This window comes from Polyodon spathula, chromosome 7 (assembly GCF_017654505.1).
Source record: "Polyodon spathula isolate WHYD16114869_AA chromosome 7, ASM1765450v1, whole genome shotgun sequence".
Classification (NCBI taxonomy): domain Eukaryota; kingdom Metazoa; phylum Chordata; class Actinopteri; order Acipenseriformes; family Polyodontidae; genus Polyodon; species Polyodon spathula.
Window position 1 is genome coordinate 52,316,054 of NC_054540.1, and position 15,696 is coordinate 52,331,749.

General features: G+C 36.5%; 1 protein-coding gene across 1 annotated transcript; it reads right to left on the minus strand.

Annotated features, from left to right (window-relative positions):
• Positions 1–2,816: 2,816 nt before the first annotated feature.
• Positions 2,817–7,463, minus strand: LOC121318764 (integral membrane protein 2A-like). The gene is made up of 6 exons (XM_041255797.1): positions 7,270–7,463; positions 4,624–4,758; positions 4,012–4,212; positions 3,816–3,926; positions 3,390–3,534; positions 2,817–3,110 (listed from the first exon to the last, which is right to left on the minus strand). Exons 1-6 carry the CDS (start codon positions 7,345–7,347, stop codon positions 3,022–3,024), a joined length of 759 nt encoding a protein of 252 aa, XP_041111731.1. The 5' UTR covers positions 7,348–7,463; the 3' UTR covers positions 2,817–3,021.
• Positions 7,464–15,696: the final 8,233 nt, after the last annotated feature.

The following is a 15,696-nucleotide window of genomic DNA, read 5'->3' on the forward strand; positions in this document are numbered from 1 at the left end:
GTGCAAGACCCTTCAGTAGTAAAGCTTCTGTCTCTGTAAAGAACATTACAGCTCTTTAAATAAATGTGTCAAGAGAAATTAGCATGCTTAAGATCAAACAATCTTTACCAACAGCAGACATTTACAGAACTTGCCCTGTATTTTCAGTAGAGTAGGATGTCAATGTGTTAATTGTAATTTAACAGCGAAGAGACTGGGCTGGGGACAAAAACAGGTGCAGGACAACATGAAGATGACAGCTCTTTTGTGGCTTACTTTCTTAGGACTTCTGACCTTTGAGAAGTCAACAAATGTACATTTATAGACTTTGTAAATGACTTGGATCAGTTCATGCCGATTATACTGGATAACCGAGTTACCAGCACCCTCTTCTGACACAGAAACATACTGCATTCAAGGAGCAGAATAGTTCATTTCTATTCACAAGAGGGCACTATTTCAACAGATAATATATAATGAAGCTACATGTTACAAAAAAAACCATGTAATATTGGGTTTCAAAGGCAGGGAACATAACTCTGACAAAACAAAGTGCATGGTAGTACAGCACAGTGTTGACTGTAAGAAACACAAACAGGAATTTGTATTAAGAAAAACACTGTTGGAAGGCTCTGAGGGTTTTGAAAGTTATTTATTTTTATTTGTAAATGTACAGTTACAAAGTAATGGCTTTAAAAGCCCTATTCTCCTTCACACAGGTAAGACATACAGTTTAAACCCTCTTCACTGATTGTTCCTCTTTGCACAACAGACCACTTTGATTTCTGAATGTTATTTAAATGCCATTTAAAAAAGGCTCTTAGCAGTAGAAATAAAACACTTACCAACTCATGCTGTGCAGATGCCAGTTTTAGTGATTAACCAGAACAGATACAAGAAAACCTGTTATTTCTGCCACCTTAGCAGCTCTTAGCGCTACAGAGTACCACTGCTTTTTATCACATAAACACTTACCAATCCTCTTGATGCACAACAGGCAATTGCTTCAATGGCACTGACATTGTGCATGCCAGCCTTACATATCACAATGGATATGGCCTACACAGACCTTTTTCCAGACAAAAATGAAGTGGTCCATATGGACTATCTCTTTATAAAGATGGGCCTCCACTGAAAATGCACTTCTCACATTGCTTAAAAGTCCCTGGTCCCTATCCAAAGAGTGGTAAGAAGTTTCAAACTAGGGCCACATCACACTTTAAAACATAACAGCACTCAGGAAAACACTAAAGTGCTCCAAGAGTACTTTCAATCACAGATGAACGCTAGCCCCACTTTTCTAAATAGTTTTGTTTGTTTGTTTTCAGAAAAAGGACCTCATGTGTAAGACCAGCAAGACTTAAGCAACAAGTCTTCCAACCAATAAGGGTGGCATCTGTAGTACAGTGGTCTTTAGAATGACAGGCTTTCATAACAGGATATGTACTCTTACCCCTGGCATTTGCCTATTTAACTGCAGAAGGAGTGAACATTTACATTACAGTTTTACAGTGTATAACAGAAATTGATAATCAAAAAAACGGAGTTGTGTATATAGTCTTGCAATTGGTACATCTAGTAAAACAGTTAGGCTACTTTCACTGCTAAAGCTAGTATTTTCTCATTAACATACATGCCAACAAATTAGAACAACTACAAAGACACTAGTTCGTTACGGCCCCTTTCTATTAAACACATACATACACCTTCAACCAGAAGCCACATAATGTCTGCTGAAATTAAAAAGGCCAAAATAATTCATATTTCATAAAACTGAACTGAAAGAACAGGGTATTTTATTGTCTTACAATTCTATTTTTTCTGATGATTTATTTTAACAAAATAATGTTAAGTATAGTAGTTATTTTCAAAGTGATAAGGGAGAAAAATCTAAATCCTGCTACAGAAGGCACATGTGATACACAACATGCTTAGGACATTTTTGGGACTCAAGCTGAATATTTTCACTCTTTAATATACTCCAAGATAGTATTATTATCTACAGCTACCTTTTAACTGCTCCACTCCTAATGAAAACAACTTGATCCTGAAATAATAATAAAAACATATAGAAAACTGAACCCGAGGGGGAAGCAAACACAATCTCCCTAACTTTACTATTACCAATATTTAAATACCAGGTCATTTTCTGAACCGTAAAAGCCAAGCAATTTGTTTTTATAAACTTGAAAGTTACTAGATAAAATGAAGAACGACAGTGCTAATAATCATTTTGAAATGTTATGAAAATGTGAGAATGAATACAACAAAAATCTTATTCGCTGCTACTAAAGCACTTTTGAAAAGGACTGTTACCCATTTTAATAGAAACAAAAAAGGGATGACCCCCCCGCCCCCCCACCACCAATTATAAACTTAAACAAGCCCGGACAGACTCACAGAGAGTAAATACAAACTGGAAAAAATCTGTTTACTGAAATTACACCGCGTAACAAATTTTTTTATTTTTTTTTTTTTTTGTTCCTGGGTAGTAAGTGTTATTTCCTAATTGCTTATGCCTCAAAAGTATAGAAAATGGCTATTATTCCCCACAAACTTTGCTTTTGTGACGAGGACAGTGATATTTCAAAATATCACTATTTCCAATGGGAAAACGGGCAAATGTGTGTCTTTTTGTTCACATAGTCAGAAAAAAACAACATATGAATCCAAATTAACATGTATTTATACTAAAGTAATACAAAAATGACTACAAAAGATTTAGAAGTGAGTAGTTTTGAGAGTTAAGATTTTACTGTATTTATAATAGCCATTTTCTATACTTTTGAGGCATAAGCAATTAGGAAATAACACTTACTACCCAGGAACAAAAATTGTGTTACATAGTGTTATCAGTGGATGGATAAGTAGCAGGGTTGAAGAACTTAGGTTACCTATATGCACAAAAATGACTGCTTTTCAGCTTAATTAAGATTTTGCCAGAAAGCCCAGACCCCCCCGGCCCCCTCCCCCCGGTTTCATTCCACCCACATTCCCCTCCCACTAAGCTGACGGAACCTTCTTTCCTCTGGTCTGCTTCACTCAGGCTCTGCAGATCTTGGTTTCAGTAACAAACTTGTTCTCGAAATGTCTGATCTTGAAACAATTTCCGAGTGAGCGCTTCTGGATACCTGTGGAACAATGAAGACAAGCTGTAGATTTACTCGTTTTATTTTTCCAATGATCAGGACCAGTAATCTATTTGTATTGACTACACAAAAGGGAAAACCATTTATATTATATTTTTTAATCAGATAAAGGGTCACTGTTACAAATGGTATGACAACAAAATCTGTTCTGTGCTTATCCATTATTAGAAGTTGTCATTATTTTTGCCCAGGGACTTCAGCAATCACGCAGTAGAACCCTTCAGGGATATCAATATCACGTTTGTCCCAAGCCAACTTTACCTATGATGTCACTCCTGCGCTGCATTCTGTAGGTGCCCTTGCCCTCACAGAGTTCATAGATATAGAATCCCAGTTCTGAAACATCATCAACTCGTTCGGTCACTACCAGGTCCTCATGAATCAAGTATGTGTTGTAGGAAGCAGTCTATACAAAAAAAAAAATAATTCTCAGCTGCATTTTAGGTTTACACCTTCCCCCTACATAGAGATGCACTCAAGAATGCTGCCTTAATTCAGTATCAAGTGAAAGCTACTCAAATTACCTATAAAATCAGTCTAATTTCTATAGTTTTATAAATGAAGACTTCAAGCATATGGTTAAAGCAGATAAAACTTTCTCGTGTTTGTTAGGGACACACAAAATGTACTGAAATACAGTACTTGCAAAATGCATAAACCCATTAAAATACAAAATTATTTACTAACCATTAATTGTAGAAAGAGGTCCAACAAATCCCGAGGAGGCATAACGACAGAGGTGTTCAATGGAATCACGTAGCAAGTGTCCAGCTGCAGATCTAGATAGGCAGTCAGTTTCTGGAACACAAAGCAATAATTTTGCAATATTTAATTGACTGAAATGTGTCAGAGACATTTAGCATGTTACGGTTAGATTATTTACCCGATCAAAATCGTGGAGAATGGCTGCTGGGTCTGTTTCAGCAAACTCTGGAACAGGAACGTTGATAATGGCCATGTTGTCCCTGATCTCGAGATCCTCTTCAATCCTGGGCAGGTAATAGGGCTCCCTGGTTTCCATAGGTTCTGGCAAAATATTGCTGTCCATTTCAGTGAAGTGCATTCCTCCATGGTACAACTTATGCTAGAAGAAAATACACAATTGTGATCTATAAATTGAGATATACAACCTGAATATCAATCAACCATGCAAAGAAACACCTGTTTGTAAACCTTACAAGATTTTTGATCAAATATGACGTGTTTTTGACCAGATCATTATGTTGTTCATCCTCTATACATAAGCTCAGACGAGGGTGATATTTTGTGCTGTATTTTTTGATGGTTTACATTTCAATTTGATATACATGCACGTTATTTTAATCTAAATGTTTCTACAATTAGATGTGAAGGATTGCAAAAACCTGGGCAATATATCAGGGCAATTTCCACAATTCCAGGCATACTTTTTAGTGCAGATTTTTAAATGCATGTTCCTTGTGTTTGTGTGTAAAAAGTATTATTAAATGCATGTTTTAAATAGGGACAACCTTACCTTGGGAATGAAGTACCTGTAGATGCAGGCACCACCAACAATAAGTCCAGTTAAGATAAACGCAAGCCCAAGCAGGGTCAACAAGCATCTCCCAGTGGAGTCCTCATTGGTGTACACTGATGCAGTTTCTGGATCCTACAACAAGGACATTTAAACACTCTGAATTATATATGTTCAGAAAATGCAGCAAAAAACAAATCATAAATAAATAAATAAAAATGAAACGATACAAATCAAATTTAAGAAATATGCAATGGCAGAAAAATTCAAAAGGTTTCTTCTTGATAGCACCTGTTTCTTTTATCTCTTCTCAAACACGAATGAGGTACATGTAGCACCTGTTTTCAAATTAATCTGGCACTAAACATTTTTGGCATGCTCTACACATATACTTGGTAGAGAATGCATTCTATATTTACCTTGCTCATTTCCTATACATTTATGTGGTTAATTTGATGTTCCAAAATATACCACAATTACTGAAGCAGGCTTGCTACTGCTGTTGCATGTGCTGCATTGTTGAATATGAATGTGATAGAATACATCTACGCAGTCCTGACAAATTAATGTACTTCAGCAATAAGAGTATAGCACTTATCCAAAAGATAAAATAAAATCCATTCTCTTGCACAACAGTTAATTCAGAACTGTTTAATTTGTAGCAGAACTAGATGTTTGTCGAGAGTAAGTTCTTTCTTCAGCTTCTGATTCAGCGTGATGAAAACTAGATGGTTATGCCTGATATTTTTTTAAGGAAGTACACAGATGGTACTTGGGTATCCCACAGTGATTAGCTAGATGTTGCATGGGAAATAATTTGCAGTAGCAAGTTCAGTGATGAATTCCATCTTGTCCACGGGAGCTTAACTGTTTGAAGAAGCATTTTGCTCGGCATTATTTTTTTAATAAAGTTTCTCAATCTTTACTATACTACTGATCAGGGCTCAAAGGATATGCTGCAAATCCATTACAATGCATTTGTGTTTTGGTACCTAACCCTCAATTTTTTAATTCCTCATCAAAAAAAGAAGAATAAAAAGCAAAAGCAGAAGCAGAATACAAATACAGAACTGCTTAATACGTTCAAATTACCCCCCCCCCCCCCCCCCCAGTAAAAATCCAAGGGCCCTATTCCCACTTGATTTACACACCATTTATGCCAGAAATTATTTCATTGACTGTCAACTTCACAGAAAAAAGTAAAAAAAAATAAAAGTGACTAGGATGACCAGTCAGGTTTCCATTTGCACAGTGAAACCCTCTTTAAAATTTCAGCTTATTCCAATGTCACAGGAGGGCTTCTGTAGGTTCCATCTGCAGAGTAGAATCTGCAATCAGATGCAACACAAAGGTAAAAGATCGCCTCTATGTATCTCTGCTTTTGTAAAACTCACCCAACCCCAATAATCTCCTTATCAATCAATTCATAGCTCTGTTCTGCCAAAATGTTATTTTTTTTTTTAGTAATGCTGCAACAACCGCATCAGTGCAACTTGGAGAGATCGAGTTTTGCCAGCTCCCATTACCTCTTGACGTGACTGAAGTCCCAAACTGAGGAGATTTATACCAATCTGGACCGATTTCAAAAGGTTTTACAGTTGACCCCAGTAGCAGATGGAAGCATGTCACGTGTACTTTTTCACCAGCCAATTTAACGACAGTACATGGAGCCATACTTGTCCATCAGCCAAGAAAAGCTTTAAGTGCCATAAATATAAATCGAGGCAAACGTATACAAAATACACACCAAAGGGGAATATACATTTTAAAATGAAAAATAGGCTACATTTGTGAAATAAATAATAAAACACCAAAAGTTAATTCCACATAGTCATCTGTTTTTTTTTTTTTTTTTTTTATGTTTGTTTTAAAAAGTTATGCATAGAGATATTAATTGGTTTGCAGTAAAGTAGGGGGATATAAATAAAAAGACCTTCCAGAATTTTTTTCAATCTTTTGAAAATGAAAGCAATTTCTCGGGATTATGTAAATCTAAAAGCATTGCCATACTTACGGCATTGTAATAAATCCAAATTAGGATTCGGCGATAATGGCATTACTGCAGAGTGGTCAGTACTTAAAACCTATACTTATTCTAAAGGCATTGACTGTGTTCCCTTATATTAGTGCGATTGTTCAAACGATATTAAGTCAAATACAGAAGTAGAAAAAGAGAAAACATTTCAAAACTTAGCACTAGTAGTTATTTCACAGTTAATACATTATTTAAGAAAATAAATACATTTAATCTGAGCAAAAGATCTATCTTCCAGTATTATACAGGGTACATCCATTACGACTCATTTGATATAACATACACAGTGCATGCACTATAATATACGCAAAATCACTGAGAACATATTCACGATACAATTACAATGAATCACTGTACCTGTACTTATACTAGCAATGCTTCTAACTACGCAAGCAATGTTATATTTTAGGATCAATCAATCGTTGATATATTGTAACATGCTTTTAATAGGGGAAGCCGATACTAAAACATACTCGGAAAACGTGTTTGCGTTGCACTTACAGTATTTTGTGTATTTATTTATGTCAGCAACAGCTTCAAGGCCCCGGCGTCCGTCTCTGTCCACCCCCCAAAAAACGAAAACGAAACAAAAAATATGAACACGTCCATACCTTTTCAGCAACCAGCACCTCGCCATCTTTTGCAATGCCTTTGTGTGCCAGCGCAGAGTTGAAGGCAATTTTCACCATCTTTACACAGTTTGTTTTTCACAAACGCCTCCAACAATGTCGTTTCTTTCAATGTCTTCCGCGGTTCTCCTGTGACGCACTTTTTGTTTGCTGTTCTCCTCCTTCTTCAAACCGGAAACCCCGACTTCCTTAAATCACATGATCTCGCTATTATTGCATCGTATTATTGCAATAGCTGCGTTTGCAGATCTAGAGATGCGTTCACGGAGATCATTCTGCGCAGATTCCGTGTATAATCCGATCACTGGCTAAATTGGTCAGATTCTGCATAGAATCTGCGCAGAATGATCTCCGCGAACGCTAGGTGTTTATAATAAATTTGTATTTGAAAAAAGAAAAGAAAAGAAAGATGCGGCATTAATAAACATGTTTGAAATAACTGGTTTCCTAAACAGAATTTAAAAACAAAAAATTGGTAAAAATTCAAGTATATTTTCCTCGAGGAATTATCACTTTTTGACGTCACTGTGGTATGGCTTTTTTTCGAATGGCGCAGGATGTAAATATAGCCTTCATCCATATACAGTGACCAATTTACATTATAAACACAATAGGACAATAAGACATGCTATATCTACAGTAGCACAACGTAACTTATCATTTAGTTGTGGACTGTTTACTGTTTTTTGAATTGCTGCCTATTTTTACGTTATAGATTTTTACATCATACATGTTAATTTATTTTGGTGGTGAAATAAATGATAGAGTTTGAAACAAAACTATTAAGTGTAACTATTGTGAGGATGTTGTCGTGACCAAGTAAGAGGTCATTAGGGACACTACAAATGGTTATTACCAACGCATACAGTAAGGAAGAATCAAAACTGAATGTGTTTTCTTCAAATATCAATTTTTACTGGTTTTTCCCAGATTCAAAACAACATTGTATTTGAATTATTTTGTAAGAATGAAAATAGAAAATACACTTATCAGCCCAATCCCACTAGTGCAAATGTGCCAGTGACCAACACACTATAGCACAGTAATAATAATAATAATAATAATATAATAATACGATAGAATTTAAAAGCAGCAACAGTAACATAATTCATCGTCACTTATTTGTCAGATCCAGTCAACACCTTTCAAATAGCGGAGATTTTTTTTTTTTTATGTCTGTCAATCAGCAGTTCTTTGCAGTAATCTGTCTTCTCTGGTTACAAAAGTGACCGAGTATTTTGCCCTATTCTGCTGATAACCACAATGAAATGTAAATCAGCAAGGGCAGCTTTTGAATAAATCTGGCTGCAGCCTGTTCATTGCATTTCACCAACTGAGCGGTCCGTCCCGGTGAGCAATCTTTTTTTTGGGGGGGGGGGGGGGGGGGGGCACAACAGGTAAACTAATAATAGGACATGTAAATTAATCTTGCAGTGTTCTGCACTGAGTACAAAGTCTTAAACCAGTTGGATGTGATTATCAGGGGAGAAGGTTAGAAACTCACATGATGGGATTAATGCCAAGCCTGCTCATCTTTGATCTCTCTACCATAGGGCTCCAGACAGTGGCTGTTCCTCATTTACATTGTATTTGAAGACGGTTCTAGTGTTTCTTGAAAGATTTGTGTTGTTCTCCATAACGTAGATCGAATTGCAATGCAGCATGGTATTTTGAAACATTCAACCCTGCAATTTATGTTTCCTACTACTACACTGAACACAAATGTATAAAAAAAATGGTATTTGGAATCTGTTTTCTGCATTATTATTATAAGTGAAAAGTCTTTGCTGATGGGATGTAAAGTAATAGCAGGAAGAGTGTAGTGAAACCACACATGACAGTTCACATGATAATGGCATGACCTGTGTGCCTGCTTCACCTTGCTTCCTTCTATAGTATAAACAACACAGATGCTCTTAGACAAATGGTTGTTTTTATTATTCCTTTCATAAAAGACAAGGGGCTCAGTTTCAATGTCATCCAGCACAAGAGTGTGCTTTGTCAATTTGAGAATCTGAGCAGAATTATAGGTCTGGTCAAATAATGCCCCATATGGCAATACCCATATGAAAAATAGATGCTGGTATATCTGAAATGTATTTCAAATGTATTTAATTATATTTCAGCATAGTAATATGCAATTTATAAAAGCAGTTCTACTTTCAATGATTTGAGGGATAGAGTATATTGTGAAAAATATTCATATTCATTTTTTTTAGGACATAATTTGAGTTTAAAATATAGAGTGTTTAAAAAATATTCTAGATATATTTTGCAGATGCAATTGTCATTAACCATATTTATATATTGATAATTAAAACAGTGGGCAGCTAGGTGTCAAAGGAGTTTGGATGCCTATCTAATCATCAGTCTATTCAAAGAAGACATTGCTTTTTGTTTATGAAAAAAAATTAAGTTTGCTAATTTTTAATAATCTACGTTAAGATGCTTTCAAGACAGTTCAGGAGCTGCTCTTGAGTTATAGTTCACAGGCATAGATGTAAGGAACATTAGCAAGATCAACCAAAGTGTAGCAGTACAAGCCAGCACCTTAGTGATCTGACACTTTGGTTGTAGTTTCATTTTGAATTGCTGGCAATACACAAACTTTAGTGGCTACACCATTTGTTAATGCAAAACACGTTCTGTGGCTTCTGTAACCAGACACAAATATACAAGGAAATGCGTTCATTCCTGTATTCATTTACCAGCCTAAGCAGTTTGCACTGCCTGTGTGAGAGTGTGAGTGACTTCAGCAGCCCCACTGAGCAACATGGGGAACAGCGATGGCTGTCCAAATAGATCTGGCATTCAGAAATCACATTCTACTACCCATGTATGAGTCTGCTGTGGTAAAAGCATAGTAAAGTGTAGTAACAAATAGTGGAAAGATGGTAAAGAACAGGTAGAAGTGGTGGAGGAACTACAAAAGCATGATTTAAAAAAAAAACCCGTTAAAATGCTGAAAAATTTAAAGCATAAACTTGTCAAACCAATAATAAACTGCACAATGAATGTGTGTATATACCTGGTCAAATATACTTAATTAAGAAGGGTTCCTTTGCAACAACCCCTCCCATTCACACTATATACAGGGGGGTGCTTCCATTAAGTGTGATACTATGTCCCCCACAACCCCCCCCAACCAAGTTACATTCCAACCCACACCCCCACCAACCATCTGCCTCTGAATTTAAGCAGCATCTTGATACCAGCAGAGGCATATGTTGTTCTTTGGCTGTCTTTTTGATGATGTCACTTTTGGAGCTTGCTGTGTGCATTGACTCATGGAAGACCACCAGCTTGTAGCTCTGTGAAAGGACTATAAAAAATATGCTTCCTGTAGCTGTAGATCTTGTCATCAGAAACACTGATTCTGATCAAGTTGAACCTGATGAAGATCCATTTCAGATTAAAATATTGACCCTTTCAGTATTCTCATTGGGTTAATAAAGACATTTGTAAGTGCATATGAGTAAGTGTGTGCACTCTGTACAGTGCAATTTAAGTAAGCTGTCTCTGGCTACAATCTTCAAGCAGAAAACAGTGATCTTTTGTTAGTCCACAAATTTCATTTAAATAGCTGGAGGGCCTTCAGCTCTGCCACTCTGGAAGTCTCTTTCCAGCATAATGTTGGGTTCGGAAGACATAAATCAGCTGACTGAAAACATATTGAACAGCACATACTTTGAATTTCATGACTAGTGCGGTCCTTTTTTATAACTTTGAATCAGGTATCACTTGAATTCACTTTTCAGACTGAGCTGTAATTTATTTAATGACCTGCAGGAGGCTCCCCACAACTCCCCTCGCTGTGATTTAGCTTGGGGTTTATTCCAGGATCTCCTGGCTCATCATAGTCCTTTATTACCAAAGCACCTCCTCACTTGATGACTCTCAGAATTAATCAGGAGTATATACACCAGCACCATCAGCTGGAATCATTATGTATAACAGGACTTTGAAGTGGCTAGAAAAGCAGGTAGTCAGATACTAGTTATAACGAGTAAAGTTTAGTAAAATTGTTCTGTAAGTTGCTAATTTCTAGCACTGCATGTTGCAAAAATCATTCATTATTATTTTTTTAATAAACAAAACCATATTGGTCACAATTCAGACTAGTTTAAAATATTAGAAGATTTTTTTGGGGTACTAATAAAAGTTAAATTAGTTTTGTTGTCATGCATCATTGCTTACCTTTATCACAATTTCTGTTTGTTTTGCTATTTGGTACTTTTTAAATTGGTAAGAGTAACAGTGCCATAACAAAATGTAATCCTTCGCTTGGGTTGGATTACAGTTTTAATTATGGCTTTTCTATCTTTACAGTAGCCTTAAAAATATTGATTAATGATCTTGGAGTTTTTAACACATTTCAAAGAGTTGTATTATTTGTTACTGCAAGTATAGCAGCATCCCAACTAAAATTAATGAAATAAATATTACAATTGCTTTATTTCCTCAGAATATTTGACTTTTAACATTCTTCTAACAGGAGCCAAATGTGTTCTAAAAGTTATTGTATGGATAGAATTCTGATATAAAATGTAATGTTCCATACCATTTAAATTATTTCCAGGAACCATATTTTAGGTGAACGTGATTGTGAGACACTGCAGTTTTAAATATTCAAAAAAGAAATGTGATTGAGGAGTGATATTAACCTCAAAATCAACCTTTTGATGAAGAAGGGAATGAACCTCACTCAGTACATATTTAACATGAACCTCTAATTGTAAAAATTGAGATGAACTGCAGTCTGGTTCAAATACATTTCATTTCTCTGGCATGTTTCTTAATTAACTTTGGATGACAAAAAATAAATTAAAAAAAAACTGGTTTCATGATAGAATGAAACCATCTCTGTGATTTCCTGTGCTGGATTAATTATGTTATATTAAAGACACACAAGACAGGAAGTTTGATCATGTCACAAAGAGACTAAAAACACTAGTTTCAGATTACGCCTTTTGCACTGTCTGCATCGCAAGGAACCCCTTCCTTTCAGGATGAATCATAATACTGATCTGCAAACTACCAACATTTAGAGGAAACCAATTGATATAATTAATATAATTCCTCTGCATACAGTCTCAGTCATTACACAGATTGAAGGCAATAGTTGAAAGGTTAAGGAACCATGAAAATGAAAATGACAAAATAATATAAAAGTTTCCCAGCTGGTAATGAGACAGAGGTATTTCCCTTATAAAACTTTACCATGATACATATCTACTGTGATTTTGCACAACACACAGAAAGCTACATTTTAAAGCTAACAAACTTGTACCTTTCTTCACACTTTTCTTTGCTTTCCCATGGCATCCCACACAACTTTTAGAAGGGTTAAAGGATAACCTCAGGTTTAAAGCAGGATGCTGTTAAATAAAGCATACAGGAACTCCATGCCAGAGGTGTTCTTGCAAATAACTGAACTGCCTCTCTTTGATATACAAACCTTTCCTGCTGTTAGGGAAGCAGTTTGGGTTGTAAAAGACTTGCGTGCAAGGTAAATTCTTTTAAGTGTTGACAAAGATGCATTTGCAGCATTCGTTAGCAGTCATTTGTTGTAATTTATACAGGAGTGAGCTTTGTGCTGTTGAGACATCTGCTGATTCTGTTAATATGTTGTGTTTATGGTGCCACTTACTGTATGAGAAATCTCATCTTGTGCAATTCAGGCCAGAGAAATGAAGCTGCTACTTCTGGCTGCTCAAACTGTGTGAAATTACATACTTATTTACATGCTTACTTATAATAAGAGGCACCCGACATATTATTATAAATCATTAAAAACAAACATTGTACTAAAGTACTGCTATTAAGCATAGTGCTAACTTTGAAATTGTGTTCAATGTATAGGTTGATCTCTGTAAACAGAATATTATGTAATGGAATTTTCACAAATCTGTACGTGATTGGTTGATTTCTTATACGTGATTTATATATTTTCTCAACAGTATGACATCACAGTTCATTTCTGTCATTTCTGGAAACAAGAACAATGTGGCTATCAAGCCTTCTTCGCAAAAGAACGATGAGCTGCTTACCTTTCACCAAGAAAGACTAGAGTCAAGAAACAATTTCATGTGTTTTTTTTTACCTTTGCTTGTTTATAGAACTGTAAAGTTGTTTTCAAGCCCACAAACGCTGATCAAAACTCATAGCACAATAGGTGATTACCCTGGGGGTTTTATTCAAGAATGTTCATAAAAACACACCCAGACCTGCTCCCTGCAGCCTGCACCTCACTGCTCTGTACTGTGAATTATTGGTCCCGTCTTTTCACATACACATTTCCTGACTTTGACATTTCCCATGTTTTACAGGCTGAATGTTACCCGTAATCAGAAATGACTTGCAAATAAACAGTACAGATGATTATTGAAAAACCTACGGCTTTGCTTACCAGGCCTCCACCTCATTTGCGAGGCCAGTTAAGTGGTCTTGAAAGGTTGTATATAAATTTGTTTTACCATGTTTGAACTCTTTAATCCTGGTTACATACATAAAGAGAGGAAGAATTAACAGGCCGTTATTGTTAAACCAAGAACAATCTGAGCTAAATTTAATCAATGGATACTACCAGAGCTGCTCAACAGACGAGAAGAAAAGAATCTCTAACTGTCAACAGAAATAATACGTGGTGGTTGCTGGGGTCTTTCTGTTCATGCTCAAGGAAGTCTACAATAATCTGTGGTTTTTGATGCTTGATTTAGTTTTCCATGGGGCTAATTAACACCAGATTAAACCATCTGCCACTACCATTTATTGCTGAAACTGACAAATGCACTGAGTTTGCTTGCCTTCTTTATGGGAATGACTACATGCAATAATGCTGAAACATGACCCACTACACCACAGTCTTTTTGTTGCAGCAGCAGGGATAGTTAACGAGTTGTGTGGTGTATCGGCCTTGCGGGCGAGGCTGGCCTGTGGCAGGAATAGCAGAAGACTCTTTAAACAATCAAACAAGCAAATCAAAACAGCACCCAAGCAACGCTAACATGACACACAGACTGGCAGCACAACCTGCTGCTCCCAGTTTTGTCTCTAAAGTAACCTCTTCGTCCCCAACAAACATTTCTTTGTTCTTTTTAAACTGTGTGGTGTCTTCTCCAGGTGGCTAATTAATTGATTGATCAGCCGAACAGGAGCTGCATGCCTAGCATTCTCGGGCTCAATCAGACAATCAACCTCACTGGAAAGACACCTCACCAAACCAGTTATCTTATTTAAAACCAAGTGGCTGCGCAAAGGGTGGCTCCAGGCTGCCCCTCTACTCTTTAGCCAAGTTGCCAGTCACAGAAACATATATATTTCCTAAAACAGGATAACAACTCAAATAGGTAATTAAAGATAAATCTGGTAAAGAATGGGAGATAGCTTAACTCATCTTCCTGTTCAAATCCATTTTGTGTGATTTTTCAGTCATCACATCCTGCTGCACTCCTGTGGACTCAAAACATGTCTCCTCTCCTAGCACAGCTGGTACACCACAGCGTAACCATTAACGGTCCCACTACAACATGTTAGAAATAGCAAACATTATTTGTTGGATTGTTGTCTAAAGAAGAATATTTCAATCATACCACAGAGAGACTGAATTTTTGGGATTAGTGATTGACACCTTTCAGATGTTACAATCTTCCAGAGCCCCCATGTTCCCTTATCAGTCACCAGTCAGATTTGCCATTCCTTTAGATGCCTGACGCAATAGTCGTTTTTCCTTGATTGTTGTACAATTGTCATATAAATGTTCTGTCTGTCAGGCATCCGCTATTAATCAGTCAATCTATCTTTATTTTATATAGCGCCTTTCATAGTGGAACACCATCACAAAGCGCTTTACAAGATGCAGTAAATACAAGAAAATCCATAATACTTCAAATACAGAGAAATGCATAATACATGATATACAATAAAAAAAAAGCATAATACATTAAATACAGTGGAAAGTACATAATACATGAAATAGTACATTAAATACAGTGGAAAGTGCATAATACATGATATAATATATAATACGTGAAATAGTAGCAGCAACTAACAGCAGATATCAGGCTTAAGGAGCATGGAAAGCAAGAGAGAACAGGTGGGTTTTGAGAGTTGATTTAAAGCGAGCGACGATGGGAGCATCACACACAAAAGCTGGAAGAGAGTTCCAAAGAGTTGGAGGCATGAAGCTAAATGAGCGTTGTCCAAGTGTGATGCACTTTTGCTTGGGGATAACAACCAGGCGAGAGTCAGGGGACCTCAGCTTGCAGGCAGGGACATAGCGAGTCAGCAGGACCTGTGTGATGAAGGATATTGTAGGTGAGCAGGAGAGTTTTGATCATAATCCTGAACTTTACAGGCAGCCAGTGCAGCTGGGTAAGACAGGGATAATGTGATCATGTTTTTTACATC